At 44.6% G+C, this 22,988-nt stretch overlaps 1 protein-coding gene across 2 annotated transcripts in view; it reads right to left on the reverse strand.

The window, feature by feature from the left end:
* Positions 1 to 1,609: 1,609 nt before the first annotated feature.
* The window catches only part of LOC115149366 (band 4.1-like protein 4), a 103,179-nt gene continuing 81,800 nt past the window's right edge, over positions 1,610 to 22,988 (reverse strand). Inside the window, exons 14-24 of one of the 2 annotated variants that reach the window (XM_029692174.1) lie at positions 18,573 to 18,663; positions 18,214 to 18,300; positions 16,302 to 16,412; positions 12,895 to 12,951; positions 12,418 to 12,495; positions 9,657 to 9,776; positions 9,375 to 9,422; positions 6,472 to 6,543; positions 3,435 to 3,545; positions 2,998 to 3,100; positions 1,610 to 2,760 (exon numbers count right to left, since the gene is read on the reverse strand). In XM_029692174.1, coding sequence (XP_029548034.1) covers positions 2,650 to 2,760; positions 2,998 to 3,100; positions 3,435 to 3,545; positions 6,472 to 6,543; positions 9,375 to 9,422; positions 9,657 to 9,776; positions 12,418 to 12,495; positions 12,895 to 12,951; positions 16,302 to 16,412; positions 18,214 to 18,300; positions 18,573 to 18,663 — 989 coding nt within the window. In that variant the 3' untranslated portion in view covers positions 1,610 to 2,649. Of the gene's footprint in view, positions 2,764 to 2,997; positions 3,101 to 3,434; positions 3,546 to 6,471; positions 6,544 to 9,374; positions 9,423 to 9,656; positions 9,777 to 12,417; positions 12,496 to 12,894; positions 12,952 to 16,301; positions 16,413 to 18,213; positions 18,301 to 18,572; positions 18,664 to 22,988 lie in introns of both variants that reach the window. The other variant, XM_029692172.1, reaches the window with a different exon arrangement.

Below are 22,988 nucleotides of genomic sequence, written 5' to 3' on the forward strand. Positions count from 1 at the left end.
AAATCGTGACTAGCTCCGGTGCAGATATGAGGAGATAAACTGAGTCAGAGGAATGGGGAGGCAGGCTATATCAGATCAGTGGAAATGTATGTTAACAGTGAGAGAAAGTCATACCATAGGCTACATCTCAGACCATAGAAGGAGGAAAGGCAGGAAATGTATGGATGGAAGAATGCTGGCAGAATAGTTGTATTGTTTCTACACTGAGTGTGCAAAACACAAGGAACACCTGCTCTTTCCATGACATCCAGGTGAATGCTGTGATCACTTATTGATGTCACTTGTTAAATCCACTTCAATAAGTGTAGATGAAGGGGAGGAGACAGGTTAAAGAAGGATTTTTAAGCCTTGGTAGTAGGTGCCAGGCGCACCGCTTTGAGTGTGTCAAGAAGTGCAAAAAGGCTGGGTTTTTCACACAACGGTTTTCCGTGTGTGTCAAGAATGGTCCACCACCCAAAGAATATCCAGCCAACTTGACACAACTGTGGGGTGTTTTGGAGTCAGCATGGGCCAGAATCCCCGTGGAACGCTTTCAACACCTTGTAGAGTCCACGCCCCGATTAATTGAGGCTGTTCTGAGGGCTAAAGGGGGTGCAACTCAATTGTAGGAAGGTGTTCCTAATGTTTTGCACACTCAGTGTATATCATATTTTACATTTGTGTGACTATTCTTGTCTATCAGTGTTTTGTTACTTGTTGTGTTTTATGTTTTTGTGTGGACCCCAGAAAGAATAGTTGCTGCTTCTGCTAAAGTTAATGGGGATCCGAATAAACCAATAATCATATCAGGCTTCCTAAAACAAAGTCTGAGTCATTCAGTTGAGTTGAAGTCAGGACACAACCTGAGATCAACTGCCTTGCCATTCATCATGCAGTAGTCAACACACACTCAGTGCCAACTCAAATGGCTGAGCAGTTTGTTTGCTATAACAGTGAGTCATCGTTGATGCTGTTGGGATACTTCACATGGGTGTATATAGAATAATTGTCAGCATTCATTATTAATTGGCCATCCTAAAATATGTTCCTAATAGTTATCCCTTTCATTTCTCCATTTGTCTCATTCACCCACTAAAAAGTTGCATACATGGATTTTACAAGGATTGTAGATTAGATTAGGGACTGTTGTGTTACTACATTCAATGTTAGTAGTTTAGTTGGTGTCCCTGTATGAATATATTGTAGCAGCTGCTGAACTATTTCTTCCATTTCTGACTTTCTTGTCTTATCATTCCAGCAAGGCAGAGTGAGTCATCACAGACACCATCACCATTACATAGACATTACGTTTTGTCTTGGTTTTGTCCATCAGTGCTTCCACACTGATTCTCCAAAAAGAACAGGATCAAAATAAGTAAGAATTTAATGATTTTAGACCAAATAAAAACCCTGAATAAATTAAATCCATTGGTATGTTATTACACATAGTCAACTTGTCCTTGAGTTTTACACTCTTCAGGTACAGTGCAGCCAGCCAGTGTCCTCTTGTCTTACAACGAGCAACCAATAGAGAGCAAACCCTGGCCATCTGACTCCACTTGGTGGTGACAAGTGTTACTACAGAAACAATATATAATCAATATCATGAAACCCACTAACATTGACAACATTTTAGACATATTGAATGTATTTATTGACAAGGATGAATTTCCAGTTCAACTACTGTACAGTGTGGGCTACTCATTATTCATTATTCTAATTGATGACGACCCCCCCCCCCCCCCCCCCCCGAAATATTCAGTATTAATGTGCAAAAAAATGTTGGGGTCCAGCAGCAAAGTTTCCAACAGTACAGAAGTGCTTACAGTAAACACACCTGACCTGACAATACAGTAACATAATAACCCAGGCTGCGTCACAAATGACACTCTATCCCCAGTGTAATACTTTTCACCAGGGTCCATAAGGGTCTGTTTAAAAGTAGTGCACTATGCAGGGAATAGGGTGCCATTTCAGATGCAAACTTCCTGTCCACATGGGAGCTCAAGATGTATGAGTGAAACACTATGTTTTAATACTGCATATTGTATAATAATAACGCAAGTCAAATCAATTTGGAGGCAAATGCATAGTAAAACATGATTGATCTAAGACCTCACTGTGCAGTGATCGCTACACAATCCGGTCTCATCCGGATTACAATAATTGAGTACAATTGTACTCAGTAGCTACAGTATATCTCGCCCACTCAGGAGTACTGTGGGCCCAGATCTGTTTGTGCTGTATAGCCTATGGTCGTTGTGGAGTTGGCTATACAGAACAAATATATCTGGGACCAGGCTTACTCAAAAGCGCCTAAAGCTTAAATGCTCTTGTTTAAATGAAGATACTGTACAGGATTACTGGTGTCGGTGTGGTCCAAAAGACAGCAGAGAACACTGGCACAAAAACTTTGAAAAGTGTCCTTTTTGTCCTCTTAAAGGGGTTTCCATGCATTATCTAACACATACTGTACATACACAGAGCAGTACTCCAATGTGGGGTTGGTTACTGGTGTAGAGAACAGCCAGTGTATTCTACACAGCCCTCGCTGTTGTATTTCACAAGTTCATTTTTTTTCTTTACAGAAATCAGGCTTTTCTTTACATGTTTTCTGTTGGTGAGAGATTGTGGCATTGTTTCTGCGGTGGTGGTTGCGTTTCTGTCAGGTCACGTCTCGACCTTGGTCCGGGGAGTATGGATCGTCTTCACCACCTTGGCGCTGCTCCTTACGTCATGCTCTATGATCTCTGACAGCAGCATGTCTTTAGATCCGTGCTTCTTCTAGAAAACAATACATCGTTTGAATATCAATTAATTAACCAGAGTTTGTGGTAATAAAAGCTGGTATTGTATTTAATACGTGTAGCACTGCCATTCAAATGAAATAATCACCCTACTATGCACTTGCAAAGTATCACTTTTATTAATCGCGAACATTTCTGCCTCACAGCTTTTGGCACAGCTTGTACGTGTGGCATTGATCAATAAGTGGCAGGAAAAAGGTTTGTGACTGACCTGAGAGGGGGTGGAGCTGGAACCTGGGATGTCTGCTGTGCGTGTCACAGGTAAGGGGGGAACAAGGTCTGTCCGGGTGCTTCCATTATCATGTCTCAAGGTGCTGAACAATACAGGAACGAACCATCAGCATCAAGCAACCGTACAATAACTAGCCTAGAGCCGGGATTTAATTTGACAGACGTTGCAGCGCCCTTGGCATTTAAAGGTAATATGCGATTGGGCAGACATTTGCTGAGTTTACCGTGAATGTGATCTCTGCGAACATCAGGATCATTGCCTTTACACATCTACAACGCGCCTCAGATTGTATCCCGGTCTAGAGACATTAATAAGAGCTCCACCACACTACTGTCACCATTTAAATGTGAAGTTTCGGGTGAGACTCTGAAGAGTGAAAAACCATAAGATCTGTCCTGAGACCAGTTTACACTCACTTGACCTCAGAGAGCACGGACCTCTCCCCTTCGGAACACTGGGAGCGTCGGTACTGATGGAAACTCCGTGGGGAATGAGAGTGCCGGATTTTGATTGGGTCTCCTTGGGTTCTGGAAGGAAGGATGAACATAGAATCCTTCACTTTATCTCATGTGTAGGAGAGTAGGCCTACCTCTCATTTAGCCCAGTGGGATATAAGCCCACGCCATACTGAATCCATCAGCTTCAGAGGCGGTAAGATAGAATTAAATAGAGAATAATGTATCTCTACAGGGAGCAGTATGAAAAGGCCAGACTCAATCATTCAAGTTATGTGAGGGAAACACTTCAGTCTGGTGGGGAATCTGTTATCTTCTTATCCAAGTGCAGGTCAACAGACCCTACCCCAATGTGCTGACTGAGCACGCTCCATTCATTATAGACCTGTCTGATTATCACATAGACCTGTCTGATTATTATATTGACCTGTCTGATTATCATATTATCATACCTGTCTGGTTATCATATTATCATACCTACAGTTGAAGTCGGAAGTTTACATACACATTAAAACTCGTTTTCGCTCCACAAATTTCTTGTTAACAAACTATAGTTTTGGCAAGACCGTTAGGACATCTACTTTATGCTTGACACAAGTAATCTTTCCAAAAATTGTTTACAGACAGATTATTTCACTTATAATTCACTGTGTCACAATTCCAGTGGGTCAGAAGTTTACATACACTAAGTTGACTGTGCCTTTAAACAGCTTGGAAAATTCCAGAAAATTATGTAATGGCTTTAGAAGCTTCTGATAGGCTAATTGACATCATTTCAGTCAATTGGAGGTGTACCTGTGGATGTATTTCAAGGCCTACCTTCAAACTCAGTGCCTCTTTGCTTGACATCAGTGGAGAATCAAAAGGAATCAGCCAAGACCTCAGAAAAAAATTGTAGACCTCCACAAGTCTGGTTCATCCTTGGGAGCAATTTCCAAACGCCTGAAAAAACCTAGTTCATCTGTACAAACAATAATACCCAAGTATAAACACCATGGGACCACGCAGCCGTCATATCGCTCAGGAAGGTGACGCGTTCTGTCTCCTAGAGATGAACGTACTTTGTTGCGAAAAGTGCAAATCAATCCCAGAACAACAGCAAAGGACCTTGTGAAGATGCTGGAGGAAACAGGTACAAAAGTATCTATATCCACAGTAAAACGAGTCCAATATCGACATAACCTGAAAGGCCGCTCAGCAAGGAAGAAGCCACTGCTCCAAAACCGCCATAAAAAAGCCAGACTACGGTTTGCAACTGCACATGGGGACAAAGATCATACTTTTTGGAGAAATGTCCTCTGGTCTGATGAAACAAAAATAGAACTGTTTGGCCTTAAATAGAACTGTTTGGCCCTCATGTTTGGAGGAAAAAGGGGGAGGCTTGCAAGCCGAAGAACACCATCCCAACCGTGAAGCACGGAGGTGGCAGCATCATGTTGTGGGGGTGGTTTTCTGCAGGAGGGACTGGTGCACTTCACAAAATAGATGGCATCCTGAAGAAGGAAAATTATGTGGATATATTAAAGCAACATTTCAAGACATCAGTCAGGAAGTTAAAGCTTGGTCGCAAATGGGTCTTCCAAATGGACAATGACACCAAGCATACTTCCAAAGTTGTGGCAAAATGGCTTAAGGACAACAAAGTCAAGGTATTGGAGTGGCCATCACAAAGCCCTGACCTCAATCCTATAGAAAATCTGTGGGCAGAACTGAAAAAGCGTGTGCGAGCAAGGAGGCCTACAAACCTGACTCAGTTACACCAGCTCTGTCAGGAGGAATGGGCCAAAATTCACCCAACTTATTGTGGGAAGCTTGTGGAAGGCTTCCCGAACCGTTTGACCCAAGTTAAACATTTCAAGGCAATGCTACCAAATACTAATTTAGTGTATGTAATCTTCTGACCCACTGGGAATGTGATGAAAGAAATAAAAGCTGAAAGAAATAATTCTCTCTACTATTATTCTGACATTTCACATTCTTAAAATAAAGTGGTGATCCTAACTGACCCAAGACAGGGAAGTTTTACTAGGATTAAATGTCAGGAATTGTGAAAAACTGAGTTGAAATGTATTTGGCTAAGGTGCATGTAAACTTCCGACTTCAACTGTATCTGATTGTCACATTATCATACCTGTCTGATTATCATATTATCATTGTCTGATTGTCATATAGACCTGTCTGATTATTATATTGACCTGCCTGATTATCATAACTGTCTGATTACCATATATACCTGTCTGATTATCATATTGACCTGTCTGATTGTCATATAGTCCTGTCTGATTATCATATCATAACTGTCTGATTATCATATTGACCTGTCTGATTGTCATATCGACCTGTCTGATTATCACATAGACCTGTCTGATTATCATATTGACCGGTGTGATTAGCATATATACCTGTCTGATTAGCATATATACCTGTCTGATTACCATATAGACCTGTCTGATAATCATATATACCTGTCTGATTATCATAACTGTCTGATTATGGGGCCCGCGGTTCGATCCCAGGCTGTGTTGCAGCCGACCGGGAGACCCATGAGGCAGTGCACAATTGTCCCAGCGCTGTCTGGGTTAGGGGAGGGTTTGGTCGGCCGGGATGTCCTTGTCCCATCGCGCTCTAGCGACTCTTTGTGGCGGTTCGGGCGCATGCACGCTGACTTTGGTCACCAACTGTACGGTGTTTCCTCCGACAGATTGGTGCGGCTGGCTTCCGGGTTATGCAAGCAGTGCGGCTTCGTAGGGTCATGTTTCGGAGGACACATGGCTCTCAACCTTCGCCTATCCTGAGTCCGTACGGGAGTTGCAGCAATGGCACAAGACTGTAACTACCAATTGGATATCACAAAATTGTGGAGAAAAAGGCGTAAAAATACAACAAAAACCTGTCTGGTTATCATATTGACCTGTCCGATTATCATATCGACAAGTTTTCATCCTAAAAAATTTACAGACTATCTAATCTAATGAGGAAGGGAGGAGCAGTCACACACTCCACTTTCTTGTAGGGGATCTCCTTCAGCTGATCCTCTGTTAGATCAGGAGCAGGGTCCACCAGCTCCTTCCTGTAGGAACACAACCACCAGGGTATGTTACCATTCATGTTACCATTCACTGGAGAAAAGGCTGTGCACACTGGTTTCAATAACCTCTGAAGGCTGTGTTAGTACATACTGTTCAATAGTATACACTCTTTATGAATAGTTATCAACTATTAGTCATAGTTAGTCAAGTCATTATAGTGCTACACCTTTAACTTTTCATAATACAGGAAAAAAGGCCTATTGGTCATACTTTATTTGGATAGTCCATCTGTAGGTCACACTATCAACTACCTATCTGTTGATAAGCAACTGCTTGCTAGGGTTAGGGTAAAGTTTAGAATAAGGTTTAGTTAGGTTAAGGGTTAGGGCTAGGTTAAGGATTAAGTTTAGGGTTATGATTAACCATATTACATCTACATAAAAGACCTGGAAGTCTGGAACATACAGTCCAACCATGGAGCGGGTCGAGAACTTCAAGTTCCTCGGTGTCCACAACACTAAGGATTTAAAATGGTCCACAGACACACACACAGTCATGAAGAAGGCCCGACAGTGCCTCTTCCCCCTTAGGAGGTTGAAAAGGTTTGGCATGTGCCCTCAAATCCTCAAAAAGTTCAACAGCTGTACCAGTGAGAGCATCTTGACTCGCTGCATCACTGCTTGGCATGGCAATAGCACCGCCCTCAATCGCATGGCGCTACAGAGGGTGGTGAGGACAGCCCAGTACATCACTGGGGCCAAGCTCCCTGCTATCCAGGACCTCTATATCAGGCAGTTTGAAAGGAAGGCCTGAAAAAAAATCACCCAAGCCATAGACTACTCTCTCCTCTTCCGCACAGCAGCCAGTGTCGGAGCATCAAGTCTGACACCAACAGACTCCTGAACAGCTTCTATCCCCAAACCATAAGACTGATAAATAGCTAACTAAATGGCTACATGGATTATCTGATTATTGTCTCTATGCGGATTATTGTCGCTATGCACACTCACAGGGCCATACACACTCACGCACACTGACACGCCAACACACACACAAACACTCACTCCATGATTTGCTCACACACACATAATATGCACATACAGTGCATTCGGAAAGTATTTTGACCCCTTGACTTTTTACACATTTTGTTAGGTTATAGCCTTATTCTAAAATGGATTAAAAGTGGGGGTTTTTTCTCATCAATCTACACACAATACCTCAAATGACAAAGCAAAAACAGGTTTATAGAAATTTTTACGAATGTATATATATATGAAAAAAAATGAAATATCAAATTTACATAAGTATTCAGACCCTTTACTCAGTACTTTGTTGAAGCACCTTTGGCAGCGATTACAGCCTCGAGTCTTCTTGGGTATGACGCTACAAGCTTGGCATACCTGTATTTGTGGAGCTTCTCCCATTCTTCTCTGAAGAGCCTCTCAAGCTCTGTCAGGTTTGGACGGGGAGCGTCGCTGCACAGCTATTTTCAGGTCTCTCCAGATGTTTGATCAAGCCCAAGCTCTGGCTGGACCCCTCAAGGACAGTAAGAGTCTTGTCCCGAAGCCACTCCTGCGTTGTCTTGGCTGTGTGCTTAAGGTCGTTGTCCTGTTGGAAGGTGAACCTTTGCCCCAGTCTGAGGTCCTGAGCGCTCTGGTTTTCATCAAGGATCTCTCTGTACTTTGCTCTGTTCATCTTTCCCTCGATGCTGACTGGTCTCCCAGTCCCTACTGCTGAAAAACATCCCCACAGCATGATGCTGCCACCACCATGCTTCACCATAAGGATGGTGCCAGGTTTCCTCCAGACGTGACGCTTGGCAAAGATTTCAATCTTGGTTTCATCAGACCAGAGACTCTTGTTTCTCATGGTCTGAGAGTCCTTTAGGTGCCTTTTGGCAAACTCTAAGCGGGCTGTCATGTGCCTTTTACTGAGGAGTGGCTTCCCTCTGGCCACTTTACCATAAAAGACTGATTGCTGGAGTGCTGCAGAGATAGTTGTCCTTCTGGAAGGTTCTCCCATCTCCACAGAAAAACTCTGGAGCTCTGTCAGAGTGACCATCGGGTTCTTGGTCACCTCCCTGACCAAGGCCCTTCTCCCCCGATTGATCAGTATGTCCGGGCGGCCAGCTCTAGGAAGAGTATTGGTGGTTCCAAACTTCTTCCATTTAAGAATGATGGAGGCCTCTGTGTTCTCCGGGACCTTGAAAGCTGCAGACATTTTTTGGTACCCTTCCCCAGATCTGTGCCTCGATCCAATCCTGTCTCGGAGCTCTGCGGAAAATTCCTTCGACCTCATGGCTTGGTTTTTGTTCTAACATGCCCTTGTCAACTGTGGGACCTTATATAGACAGGTGTGTGCCTTTCCAAATCATGTCCAATCAATTGAATTTACCACAGGATGACTCCAATCAAGTTGTAAAAACATCTCAAGGATGATCAATGGAAACAGAGCTCAATTTGAAGTCTCATAGCAAAGAGTCTGAATACTTATGTAAATAAGGTATTTCTGTTTTTTATTTTTAATACATTTGCAAACATTTCTAAAAACCTGTTTTCACTTTGTCATTATGGGGTATTGTGTGTAGATTGATGAGGAAAACATGTAATTGAAACTATTTTAGAATAAGGCTGTAATGTAACACAATTATGAAAAAGTCAAGGGGTCTAAAAAACTTTCTGAATGCAGTGTACATTTATACTGACTCTACACACCCACGCACCCACTCACATACAATTATCATATACGCTGCTGCTACTCTGTTTATCATATATCCTGATGCCAAGTTACCTTTCCCAAATAAAGTGGTACCTGCTTATTTCTAAAAGAGCAGTTGAACCTGTTGAACCTCATAAATAGAGTCATTACTTACTGGATGTGCTTCCACAGCTGCTCTTTAGCCTGCACATCTGGACTCCGCCTGGAACACATCACAGAATTACAGGGGTTAATAGTTAAAGGGTTATTTATAAAACGGACCATCTGATGTGGAGAGTTATTGTAATGAATGGACATTTTTCCCTCTGTGTATCTGGAAATTGAGGAGATGAAATTGACCGTAGCTTAAGGCCTTGTTCCAGGTCAGGTCAGAGGTGGGGGTCTTTAGCACAGGGAGGAGAGGGAAGAAGGGTGTGTGTGGTTGTGGTTGTCTTACGATCGTGAACGGTGCCGTGAGCGGCGATGGTTTGGGTCGTTCTGAGACCTCTCTTTTTGACGGCAGAGCACAGCTTCCCACTGAGGACCAGAGTCCACCATCTCATTCTCCTGACGAGACCTGGAATATAATATTATTTTAGTATTGTAATATAATATAGGAGTACTATACGCCAGTATGTTATAAATATACAGCATAAGCATATTACTTCTACATAAAAGACCTGGAAGGCTGGAACATACAATCCAACCATGTTACATCTACACAGACATGTACAGAGATGACAGTATGGTTGCAACTTGCAACTAACTGACACATGATACATCCACATTCAAAGGACCTTGCGTTCTCAGAACATGCACAGAACAGCTGGCAGGCATATTCACTGTAATTTTCAATCTCTCCTTGTCCCAGTCTGTAATCGCCACATGTTTTAAGATAACCACCATCATTCCTGTTCCCAAGAACTCTAAGGCTTCATGCTACAATGACTACCACCCTGTAGCACTCACATCTGTAATCATGAAGTGCTTTGAGAGGCTGGTTATGGCACACATCAACTCCATCATCCCAGACACCCTAGACACACTCCGATTTACATACCGCCCCAAAAGATCCATAGACGACACAATTTCAATTGCACTCCACACTGCTAGATAAGAGGAACACCTATGTGAGAATGCTTTTAATTGACTGCAGATCAGCGTTCAACAGCATGTTGCCTTCCAAGCTCATCACTAAGCTTAGGTTCTTGGGACTGAACACCTCCCTCTGCAACTGGATCCTGGACTTCCTGACGGGCCGACCCCAGGTGATGAGGGTCGGCAACATCCCCTCCGCCACGTAGACCCTCAACACGGGGGCCCTCCCTGTAATCCCTGCTCACCCACAACTGCGTGGCCACGTACGACTCCAACACCATCACCAAGTTTGCTGACGACAACAGTTTTAGGCCTGATCACCAGTGACGATGAAACTCTTCACAAAAAGTTCTACAGCTGTACCATTGAGAGCATCTTGACTGGCTGCATCACTGCTTGGTATGACAGTAGCACCAGTACATCACTGGGGCCGAGCTCCCTGCCATTCAGGACCTCTATATCAGGCGATATGAAAGGTAGGCCTGAAAAATCGCTAAGACTATTCTCTCCTCTTCTGCACGGCAGGTAGTATCGGTGCATCAAGTCTGACAGCAACAGTCTCCTGAACAGCTTCTATCCCCAAACCATAAGACTGATAAATAGCTAACTAAATGGCTACACGGATTATCTGATTATTGTCTCTATGCAGATTATTGTTTCTATGCACACTCACAGGGCCATACACACACACGCAAACTGTAACTCCAACACACACACAAACAGTCACTCCATCATTTGCTCACACACACATAATATCCACATACAATTATACTGACTCTACACACCCACTCACATACAATCATCATATACGGTACACTGCTGCTACTCTGTTTATCATATATCCTGATGCCTATTCACCTTACCTCTATACATATCTACCTCTATGACTCCAGTATCCCTGCACATTGTAAATATAGTACTAGAACTGACTGACCCTGTACACTGAGTATACAAAACATTAAGACACCTGCTTTTTCCATGACATAGACTGACCAGGTGAATACAGGTGAAAGCTATGATCCCTTATTGATGTCACCTGTTAAATCCACTTCAATCAGTGTAGATGAAGGGGAGGAGACAGGTTAAAGAAGGCTTTTTAAGCCTTGAGACAAGTGAGACATGGATTGTGTATGTGTGCCATTGAGGGTGAATGGGAAAGACAAAAACTGTAAGTGCCTTTGAACGGGGTATGGCAACATGTGCCAGGCGCACTGGTTTATGTCAAGAACTGCAACGCTGCTGGGTTTTTCACACTTAACAGTTTCCCATGTGTATCAAGAATGGTCCACCACACATAGGACATCCAGCCAACTTGACACAACTGTGGGAAGCCTTGGAGTCCACATGTGCCAGCATCCTTGTGGAACACTTTCAAAACCTGGTACAGTCCATGCCCTGATGAATTGAGACTGTTCTGAAGGAAAAAAGGGTTCCTAATGTTTGGTATACTCAGTGTATATAGTATGCTTACTTACTTTCTCATGTTCTTATTTTTATTTATTTAGTTTTTTTCTACCTTGTGTTATTTTTTGTAATACATTTTGATTACTGCAGTGTTGGGTTTAGAGCTGTCAAGAAAGGCATTTCACTGTACTTGTGCATGTCATATTAAAACTAGAAACTTGAAAAAACAATATTATACATACAGTACATCACTATTTTTCACAACAGATAGCAACACAATTTCCATGAAATATACTCTCTCGTTTCCTCCCTAATTACTTTCGCTCCATCATGAGATATTCAGACACTTGAGGCTGTCTATAGTGTATCGTATGACACAGCTTGGGAACCATTGTGGGTCCCAATAACATATAGTATCATTCAGAGGACAATAGCAGCCTGATGATATGCTGTATTTCTTCAATACATACTTCCCTTACAGATACTGGCTTAGAGAAATAGTAGTCTTGGGAGCTATACCCCCATATGAAACAGTTGTAGTTTACTATGGAATGGCTGTCACCTTTGAGAAATATTACTATGTACTTTTAGTGGTACTACTATGTACAAAATAGGAGGTAGTAGTAGTGGTTTACAATATATATTTATTCTGTATATTTAATGGCTATATCTACAGATATGTCTCCTTGTAGGGAAAGCAGAGTGACATCACTCACCGGTTCCTCTTTTTACGATGCTCCCGGGTGGAGTTCTCGGACTCGCTGCCACTACTGGTGTTGCCACGGGAGCGTGACCTGCGGGTGGGCAGCGGTGAATAAAACGAGGTTAAAAGTTGACGAGGGGAAAATAAATGAGATGGAATGTTGTTTGTGTATGACCTGTCAGAGAGAGAGGACAAATGTTAACTTTGACTTTTAGAGAAATGACTCCAGAACTTGGCTAATGTAACTACTGAAAAACAGAACCCCACTCTGAGTAGATCGTTATCCCTGTAGAGCTCCAACGGTGGACTGGTGCTGCTGCCACATTACAACACAGCACATCAATGACAATCTTGGCAAGTCACTGGGTTTATCCGACTTGTCTAAGTCTGTGTGGAACGTAGGGATGTAAAGATGTGACCCTTTAGTTGCAGAGAGGACAGAGGTTCCGAATTGAAGAATTTAGCATGCAGTACTGTAAGCTAACTGTACCTTCTTTGTTGATCGTTCTGGTTCGGGGGATCTGTTGGATCACTGGCCTGGCCTTTCCTGAGGGATCATATCACAGAAGTCATTACTGTCATGTTATTATCAGAGACTGTCACTGTCATGTTGTTACTATTAGACATCAGAGGAATGCCACTGTCATGTTACAACTACTCTTACACAGAGAGGGTTGATGAGTTTGACATGTTTTAATCATCAACATAAACATTCATGACTGACTGAAAAGTGAGAGCATCTGTCCAACCATGATTTATGATAATTGGTATCTATTCAAAGAGAGTGCTTCATTGGCCACAAACCCTAGGGGTAATCTGATTCACGGTTTCTACCCAGAAATTCTGCATCTCTGCCCCACAACAGACACAGCCCAGACTAACCTTTATGACTCATTCATATAAAAATAACATGAAGTACAAATCTTGTATTTGATTACTAGAATTGTCTACTTCATACAAACATACTGCAAACATGTTACCTTTGCAGTAGCTTCAGTACAGTATAGACACATTTATAAGGCAATTTAAGGGGGGTGTCTTCACCATACATTTTTGGTAAAAAACTGCTTGTATAGGAACAATTACCAGCTATTATAAGGTAAACATGTTTTGTTATACATGTACCCACAATATTGTGCTTAATGCTAATGGAGGAGCAAGAACTGGACAGGCTCTACAGTTAGTTCCACATGACACCACTAGAAGGCAACATTATCCCATATATGTACTTTCAAAGGGGAAATTACTGAAGGAGCAACAGCAGTAGATGTATTCTCCTGTCCTCTCCTCTTCTGCCGCCTCCTGAGTCCTGTCCCCTCCTCTCCTCTTCTGCCACTACCCGAGTCATGTCCCCTCCTCTCCTCTTCTTCCACTACCCGAGTCCTGTCCCCTTCTCACCTATTCTGCCACTACCCGAGTCCTGCCCCCTCCTCTTCTGCCACTACCCGAGTCCTGCCCCCTCCTCTTCTGCCACTACCCGAGTCCTGCCCCCTCCTCTGTCACTTTTGTCACTACCTAAGTCCTGTCCCCTCCTCTCTACTTCTGCCACTACCTGAGTCCTGTCCCCTCCTCTTCTGCCACTACCCGAGTCCTGTCCCCTCCTCTGTCTCTTTGTCACTACCTGAGTCCTGTCCCCTCCTCTCTACTTCTGCCACTACCTGAGTCCTGTCCCCTCCTCTCCTCTTCTGCCACTACCTGAGTCCTGTCCCCTCCTCTCCACTTCTGCCACTACCTGAGTCCTGTCCCCTCCTCTCCTCTTCTGCCACTACCCGAGTCCTGTCCCCTCCTCTGTCTCTTTTGTCACTACCTGAGTCCTGTCCCCTCCTCTCTACTTCTGCCACTACCTGAGTCCTGTCCCCTCCTCTCCTCTTCTGCCACTACCCGAGTCCTGTCCCCTCCTCTGTCTCTTTTGCCACTACCTGAGTCCTGTCCCCTCCTCTCCACTTCTGCCACTACCTGAGTCCTGTCCCCTCCTCTCCTCTTCTGCCACTACCCGAGTCCTGTCCCCTCCTCTCCTCTTCTGCCACTACCTGAGTCCTGTCCCCTCCTCTCCTCTTCTGCCACTACCTGAGTCCTGTCCCCTCCTCCCCTCTTCTGCCACTACCTGAGTCCTGTCCCCTCCTCTCCTCTTCTGCCACTACCTGAGTCCTGTCCCCTCCTCTCCACTTCTGCCACTACATGAGTCCTGTCCCCTCCTCTCCTCTTCTGCCACTACATGAGTCCTGTCCCCTCCTCTCCACTTCTGCCACTACCTGAGTCCTGTCCCCTCCTCTCCTCTTCTGCCACTACCCGAGTCCTGTCCCCTCCTCTCCTCTTCTGCCACTACTTGAGTCCTGTCCCCTCCTCTTCTGCCACTACCTGAGCTCTGTCCCCTCTTCTCCTCTTCCGCCACTACCTGAGTCCTGTTCCCTCTTCTCCACTTCTGCCACTACCTGAGTCCTGTCCCCTCCTCTCCTCTTCTGCCACTACCCGAGTCCTGTCCCCTCCTCTCCTCTTCTCCCACTACTCGAGTCCTGTCCCCTCCTCTTTTGCAACTACTCGAGTCCTGTCCCCTCCTCTTTTGCAACTACTCGAGTCCTGTCCCCTTCTCTCCCACGACCCGAGTCCTGTCCCCTCCTCTCCACTTCTGCCACTACCCGAGTCCTGTCCCCTCCTCTCCTCTTCTGCCACTACTTGAGTCCTGTCCCCTCCTCTTCTGCCACAACCTGAGCTCTGTCCCCTCCTCTCCTCTTCCGCCACTACCTGAGTAGTGTTCTCTCCTCTCCTCTTCCGCCAATACCCGAGTCCTGTCCCCTCCTCTCCTCTTCTGCCACTACTTGAGTCCTGTCCCCGCCTCTCCTCTTCTGCCACTACCTGAGTCATGTCCCCTCCTCTCCTCTTCTGCCACTACCTGAGTCCTGTCCCCTCCTCTCCTCTTCTGCCACTACCTGAGTCCTGTCCCCTCCTCTCCTCTTCTGCCACTACCTGAGTCCTGTCCCCTCCTCTCCTCTTCTGCCACTACCTGAGTCCTGTCACCTCCTCTCCTCTTCTGCCACTACCTGAGTCCTGTCCCCTCCTCTCCTCTTCTGCCACTACCCGAGGTTCACTTTCTACCTGCACAAGAAGCACAGCTGGTCAGGCTATGAACAGTCCATATAACTGTAAATTATTGGCAGCACAGGTGAAACGTCATAGGTTAGCTAGGTGAAGGGGACACATCTCTACCAGCACAGGCGTCATGCCTATAGAGGGCACATGGGCACGTGCCCCCTCAGATTTGTCCTGTTGGTGTTTCTCTGTAATATTACTATTCACCTAGCAATTTTATGAAGTTGGCTTTAGCTAACCTAGATAGGTTACCAATCTCCCAACCTGATAACTAGCTACCAAGAAGCCATTTCAGGCTATCAATCAAGTTAGAGTAGCTAGCTTGTCTAACTATCTAACTAGCTGGCATGCCTGCTGGCAAGGTTGGTAGACATTAGAAAAGCAAGTAATTACAAAATGTGCTGAATAAGACTCACATTCCTTTCAATATTTTACCCAAATTTTAGCAGCAATGCAGAGAAGCATATTTAGTTTCTTTAAAAAAATTACCACCAGAAAATAAACATATTTTTTACATAGAATTAAGCATAATGATTATGGCTCTAGATTACAGGAAAAAGTTGTTTCAGGTGTTTTGAAATGCAAAAATCTCCAACTTCTGAAAGGGGGGCTACCATCCAGACCAGCCCCCCAGGCATCCTCACGTACTTTGGGCTCCCTCTGATTTTTGGGATGCATGACATCCCTGAGCACAGGGTACACCTGGACAGTTGATGGACAGTACATACTAGTGTCAGCTGAGCTATTGGGAGGAGAGGTGAGGTGGGTTGACATGTCATAGGTGAAAGATCATAGGAGAAGGCTACACACCAGCGTGGGTTCTGGGACGTTTCCTTCACGTTGCCTCCTGAAGGGGTGCGACCACGTGCCTTGGGGAATTTGGGCGACTTGGTTCGCTGGTTGGCCGTGTTGTACAGTCCACTGGGGATGAAAACAAGGAAACTTGATCAGAATTACCATCAGGACAGGCAGCTAGCTGTCAATAATACATACATTGATCTATATAGTGAATGATCTGTTGGCAAAAAAAAACCTCCTAAGTATAGTCCTTAGTCATCATGCTGATACAAATGACAACATTCCTCTTCACCTAGTCATAACCACATTGACACAGATACGTCAGTAAATGGCAGGATGATGACATCATAGTCTCAGAGGATACATCTAAATGCCAAGGCAACAGGTCATACCAATGGCTGCTGGTTAGTGATCCCAGGCCTCACACACATCCTGTCGCTCTGCATTCATTGGCTTCAGATAAGGCCCCTCTGACACACACACACGCACACACGTACACACACACACAAACACACGTACACTCACGTACACGCACTCACAGCCCCCGGAGAGGGAAAGAGGGAGCACATCGCAGCCCCAAGATAACACAAATCAGTATGGAGATGAAATAACGTTGAAACCAGCTCATTGATATGCAAATAGCCTCGGATAATACTAAATTATCATCAGAAGACAGTGGCTGTGTCTGAAATGGCAACCTATTCCCTATGTAGTGCACTACTTTTCACCGGGGCTTTGGTCAAAAGTACTGCACCATGTAGGGAGTAGGGTGCAATTTCGTACGAAGACCGGCTCTGCAGGTTAACAAGATGAATGGGCAGTTCTGTTACATTTTTGTCATTTAGCAGAAGCTCTTATCCAGAGCAACTTCCAGGCGTATTTCTAAGTAGTGGTCGCCCGTGAGAATCAAACCCACAACCCTGCGTTGGAAATGCCACGCTCTACCAACTGAGCCACACAGTCCCATCTCTAGATAGTTTGTGTGTATGCATTGATATGTAGGCTACGTGTGCCTTTTCATTTTTTTTATGTAGTTCTGTCCTTGAGCTGTTCATGTCTATTGATGTTCTGTATTATGTCATTCTGTATTATTGTTTCATGTTTTGTGTGGACCGCAGGAAGAGTAGCTGCTGCTTTGCAACAGCTAATGGGGATCCTAATAAAATACCAAATACCAATACCAATCTCTTTGTGTCTGTCTCCATGCTACTGTGCAAACACTATGAACTTAGCCTGGTCCCAGATCTGTTTGTAATGTGTTGCCAACTCCTTTGGTCATTGTTTGGCATGACTGTATTAACAGATCTGGGACCAGGCTACTGTGAACGAGGGAGACGTATAGACACAAACTGTCTGTCACTGTGCTCTCACACATACAGCTTCCAGCAGTGTATTTGATGAAGCCGCTGGGAGGGTTTTCTATGTTCAGCCTCCTACATTGATGGAGGGCTTTGCTCTGTTCCTCAGCTGTTGTCGTGAGTAAGGTCAACAAGGAAACCTACTTAACCCTAGCTGCAATCCCTCTCCTGCCTGTCTCACTATTTTCTCCAGATGTGCGTGTGTGTGTGCTGACGTTTAATCCACCAAATATTAATGATATAACCAATGCAAATGTAACCGATGTGAAATGGCCAGCTAGTTAGCGGTGGTGTGCGCTAATAGCGTTTCAATCGGTGACGTCACTCGCTCTGAGACCTGAAGTGGTTGTTCCCCTTGCTCTGCAAGGGCCGTGGCTTTTGTGGCACGATGCTTCGTGGGTGTCAGTTGTTGATGTGTGCAGAGGGTCCCTGGTTCAAGCCCAGGTTGGGGCGAGGAGTGGGACAGAAGCTATACTGTTACACAAACACATACCAGGAGCTATTGTAATGGTTACATGTCAGACATGACCAATACCCTCCATCCTAGAGCAAAGACAGCACTGTACCATTGTGGGGCGTTCTCATCCCATGGTGCACTGGGCTTCCCTCGCTGTTCCTCTGGATCACCATTCTCTGTCTTGGTTACTATGGGGCTAAAGGTCAACAAACAAATAAACAACAGGTAAACAAATACAACCATGGCTGTATTTGGTCTGGGCTAAGCAGTTGTACGAAGAGCTGTCAAGGATATTATCTGATGTTGGAAAAGCATTCTCTCAATCCATCTCAATTTATCCTTCTTTCCTTCTTTTATTCTTTCCTTCTGTCTTTGTCCCCTTTTACATTTGTTTCAAACTGAACACCTCTCTAATTCGTACACTATTTTCTACATTTTCCTCTCACATCACTTGCCCATGTCTGATACCTCTTCACAGGTGACTGTGCTGTAATCTTAGTCGTTCCCTCTTTCTCTGCATTCTCCGTCTTTGTGTTGGATCGATTCACATTGTTCAGTCCTATAAGGAAAAATATATTCTGTAAGGTTGAATGCTGAACCAACCTCCCTCTTTCTTTCCATTGTTTCAAATCCAATTTTATTTGTCACATGCGCCGAATACAACAAGTGTAGACTTTACCGTGAAATGCCTACTTAACCCTTTTAACCAACAGTGCAGTTCAAGACGAAGATAATATTTACCATGTAGACTAAAATAAAAAGTAAAAATAAAAGTAACACAATAACAATAACGAGGCTATATACAGGGGGCACCGGTACCGAGTCAGTGTGCGGGGGTACAGGCTAGTTGAAGTAATCTGTACAGGTGAGGGCGAAGTGACTATGCATAGGTAACAAACAAACAGCGAGTGTACAAAAAGGGGGGTCAATGTAAATTGTCCAGTGGCGATTTTATGAATTGTTCAGCAGTCTTATGGCTTGGGGGTAGAAGCTGTTGAGGAACCTTTTGGTCCTAGACTTGGCGCACCGGTACCGCTTGCCGTGTGGTAGCAGAGAAAACAGTCTATAGCTTGGGTGACTGGAGTCTCTGACAATTTTATGGGCTTTCCTCTGACACCGCCTATTATATACAGTGCCTTGCGAAAGTATTCGGCCCCCTTGAACTTTTCGACCTTTTGCCACATTTCAGGCTTCAAACATAAAGATATAAAACTGTAATTTTTTGTGAAGAATCAACAACAAGTGGGACACAATCATGAAGTGGAACGAAATTTAGTGGATATTTCAAACTTTTTTAACAAATAAAAAACTGAAAAATTGGGCGTGCAAAATTATTCAGCCCCCTTAAGTTAATACTTTGTAGCGCCACCTTTTGCTGCGATTACAGCTGTAAGTCGCTTGGGGTATGTCTCTATCAGTTTTGCACATCGAAAGACTGACATTTTTGCCCATTCCTCCTTGCAAAACAGCTCGAGGTCAGTGAGGTTGGATGGAGAGCATTTGTGAACAGCAGTTTTCAGTTCTTTCCACAGATTCTAACACCTGGATATGTTTATTTGTGAACCATTCCATTGTAGATTTTGCTTTATGTTTTGGATCATTGTCTTGTTGGAAGACAAATCTCCGTCCCAGTCTCAGGTCTTTTGCAGACTCCATCAGGTTTTCTTCCAGAATGGTCCTGTATTTGGCTCCATCCATCTTCCCATCAATTTTAACCATCTTCCCTGCCCCTGCTGAAGAAAAGCAGGCCCAAACCATGATGCTGCCACCACCATGTTTGACAGTGGGGATGGTGTGTTCAGGGTGATGAGCTGTGTTGCTTTTACGCCAAACATAACGTTTTGCATTGTTGCCAAAAAGTTCGATTTTGGTTTCATCTGACCAGAGCACCTTCTTCCACATGTTTGGTGTGTCTCCCAGGTGGCTAGTAGCAAACTTTAAACGACACTTTTTATGGATATCTTTAAGAAATGGCTTTCTTCTTGCCACTCTTCCATAAAGGTCAGATTTGTGCAGTATACGACTGATTGTTGTCCTATGGACAGAGTCTCCCACCTCAGCTGTAGATCTCTGCAGTTCATCCAGAGTGATCATGGGCCTCTTGGCTGCATCTCTGATCAGTCTTCTCCTTGTATGAGCTGAAAGTTTAGAGGGACGGCCGGGTCTTCGTAGATTTGCAGTGGTCTGATACTCCTTCCATTTCAATATTATCGCTTGCACAGTGCTCCTTGGGATGTTTAAAGCTTGGGAAATCTTTTTGTATCCAAATCCGGCTTTAAACTTCTCCACAACAGTATCTCGGACCTGCCTGGTGTGTTCCTTGTTCTTCATGATGCTCTCTGCGCTTTAAACGGACCTCTGAGACTATCACAGAGCAGGTGCATTTATACGGAGACTTGATTACACACAGGTGGATTCTATTTATCATCATTAGTCATTTAGGTCAACATTGGATCATTCAGAGATCCTCACTGAATTTCTGGAGAGAGTTTGCTGCACTGAAAGTAAAGGGGCTGAATAATTTTTCACGGCCAATTTTTCAGTTTTTTATTTGTTAAAAAAGTTTGAAATATCCAATAAATTTCATTCCACTTCATAATTGTGTCCCACTTGTTGTTGATTCTTCACAAAAAAATTACAGTTTTATATCTTTATGTCTGAAGCGTGAAATGTGGCAAAAGGTCGAAAAGTTCAAGGGGGCCGAATACTTTCGCAAGGCACTGTAGGTCCTGGATGGCAGGAAGCTTGGCCCTAGTGATGTATTGGGCCGTTCACACAACCCTCTGTAGCGCCTTACGGTCAGATGCCGAGCAGCTGCCATGCCAGGCGGTGATGCAACCGGTGAGGATGCTCTCAATGGTGCAGCTGTAGAAACTTTTGAGGATCTGGGGAACCATGCCGAATCTTTTCAGTCTCCTGAAGGGGAAAAGGTTTTGTTGTGCCCTCTTCACGACTGTCTTGTTATGTTTGGACCATGATAGTTTGTTGGTGATGTGGACACCAAGGAACTTGAAACTCTCGACCCGCTCCACTACAGCCCCGCCGATGTTAATGGGGGCCTGTTTGTCCCGCCTTTTCCTGTAGTCCATGATCAGCTCCTTAGTCTTGCTCACATTGAGGAAGAGATTGTTGTCCTGGCATCACACTGCCAGTTCTCTGATATCTCTATAGGCCGCCTCATCGCTGTCGATGATCAGGCCTACCACTGATGTGTCGTCAGCAAACTTAATGATGATGTTGGAGTCGTGCCTAGCCATGCAGTCATGAGTGAACAGGGAGTACAGGAGGGGACTAAGTACACACCCCTGGATCAGCGTGGCAGACGTGTTGTTGCCTACTCTTACCACCTGGGGGCGGCCCGTCAGGAAGTCCAGGATCCAGTTGCAGAGGGAGGTGTTTAGTCCCAGAGTCCTTAGCTTAGTGATGAGCTTCGTGGGCACTATGGTGTTGAACTCTGAACTATAGTCAATCAACAGTATTCTCACATAGGTGTTAATTTTGTCCAGATGAGAAAGGGCAGTGTGGAGTGAGATTGAGATTGCGTCATCTGTGGATCTGTTGGGCGGTATGTGAATTGGAGTGGGTCTAGGGTGTCCGGGAGGATGCTGTTGATGTGAGCCATGACCAGCCTGTCAAAGCACTTCATGGCTACCGACGTGAGTGCCACGGGGCGGTAATCATTTAGGCAGGTTACCTTCGCTTCCTTGGGCACAGGGACTATGTTGGTCTGCTTGAAACATGAAGGTATTACAGACTCAGTCAGGGAAAGGTTGAAAATGTCAGCGAAGACACTTGACAGTTGGTCCGCGCATGCTGGTAATCCATCTGGCCCAGCGGCTTTGTGAATGTTGACCTGTTTAAAGGTTTTGTTCACATCGGCTACCGAGAGCATTATCACACAGTCATCCAGAACAGCTGGTGCTCTCGTGCATGCTTCAGTGTTGCTTGCCTCGAAGCGAGCATAAAAGGCATTTAGCTCGTCTGGTAGACTCGCGTCACTGGGCAGCTCGCGTCTGGGTTTCCCTTTCTAGTCTGTAATAGTTTTCAAGCCCTGCCACATCCGACGAGCGTCATCGATGCACTTATTGATAAAGCCGATGACTGAGGTGGTGTATTCCTGAATGCCATTGTATGAATCCCGGAATATATTCCAGTCTGTGCTAGCAAAACAGTCCTGTAGTGTAGCATCCGCGTCATCTGACCACTTCCATATTGAGCGAGTCCCTGGTACTTCCTGTTTTAGTTTTTGCTTGTAAGCAGCAATGAGGAGGATATAATTATGGTCAGATTTGCCAAATGGAGGGCGGGGGAGAGCTTTGTGTGCATCTCTGTGTGTGGAATAAAGGTGGTCTAGGATTTTTTTCCCCCTGGTTGCATATGTGACATGCTGGTAAAAATTGGGTAAAAATGATTTAAGTTTGCCTGCATTAAAGCCCCTGGCCACTAGGAGCGCCGCTTCTGGGTGAGCGTTTTCTTCTTTGCTTATGACCTTATAGAGTTGGTTGACAGCGGTCTTAGTTCCAGCTTTGTTTTGTGGTGGTAAATAAACGGCTATGAATAATACAGATGAGAACTCTCTTGGTAGATAGTGCGGTCTACATCTTATTATAAGGTACTCTACCTCAGGCGAGCAATACCTCGAGACTTCTTTAAAATTAGACATCGCGCACCAGCTGTTATTGACAAAAAGACACAAACCCCCGCCCCTCGTCTTACCAGAGGTAGCGTCTCTGTTCTTCGGTGCATGGAAAATCCCGCTAGCTCTATGCTGTCCGTATCTTCGTTCAGCCACGTCTCGGTGAAAAATAAGATGTTACAGTTCTTAATGTCCCCTTGGTAGGATAATCTTAATCGTAGGTCATCCATTTTATTGTCCAATGATTG

Source organism: Salmo trutta, chromosome 15 (genome assembly GCF_901001165.1).
Source record: "Salmo trutta chromosome 15, fSalTru1.1, whole genome shotgun sequence".
Taxonomy (NCBI): domain Eukaryota; kingdom Metazoa; phylum Chordata; class Actinopteri; order Salmoniformes; family Salmonidae; genus Salmo; species Salmo trutta.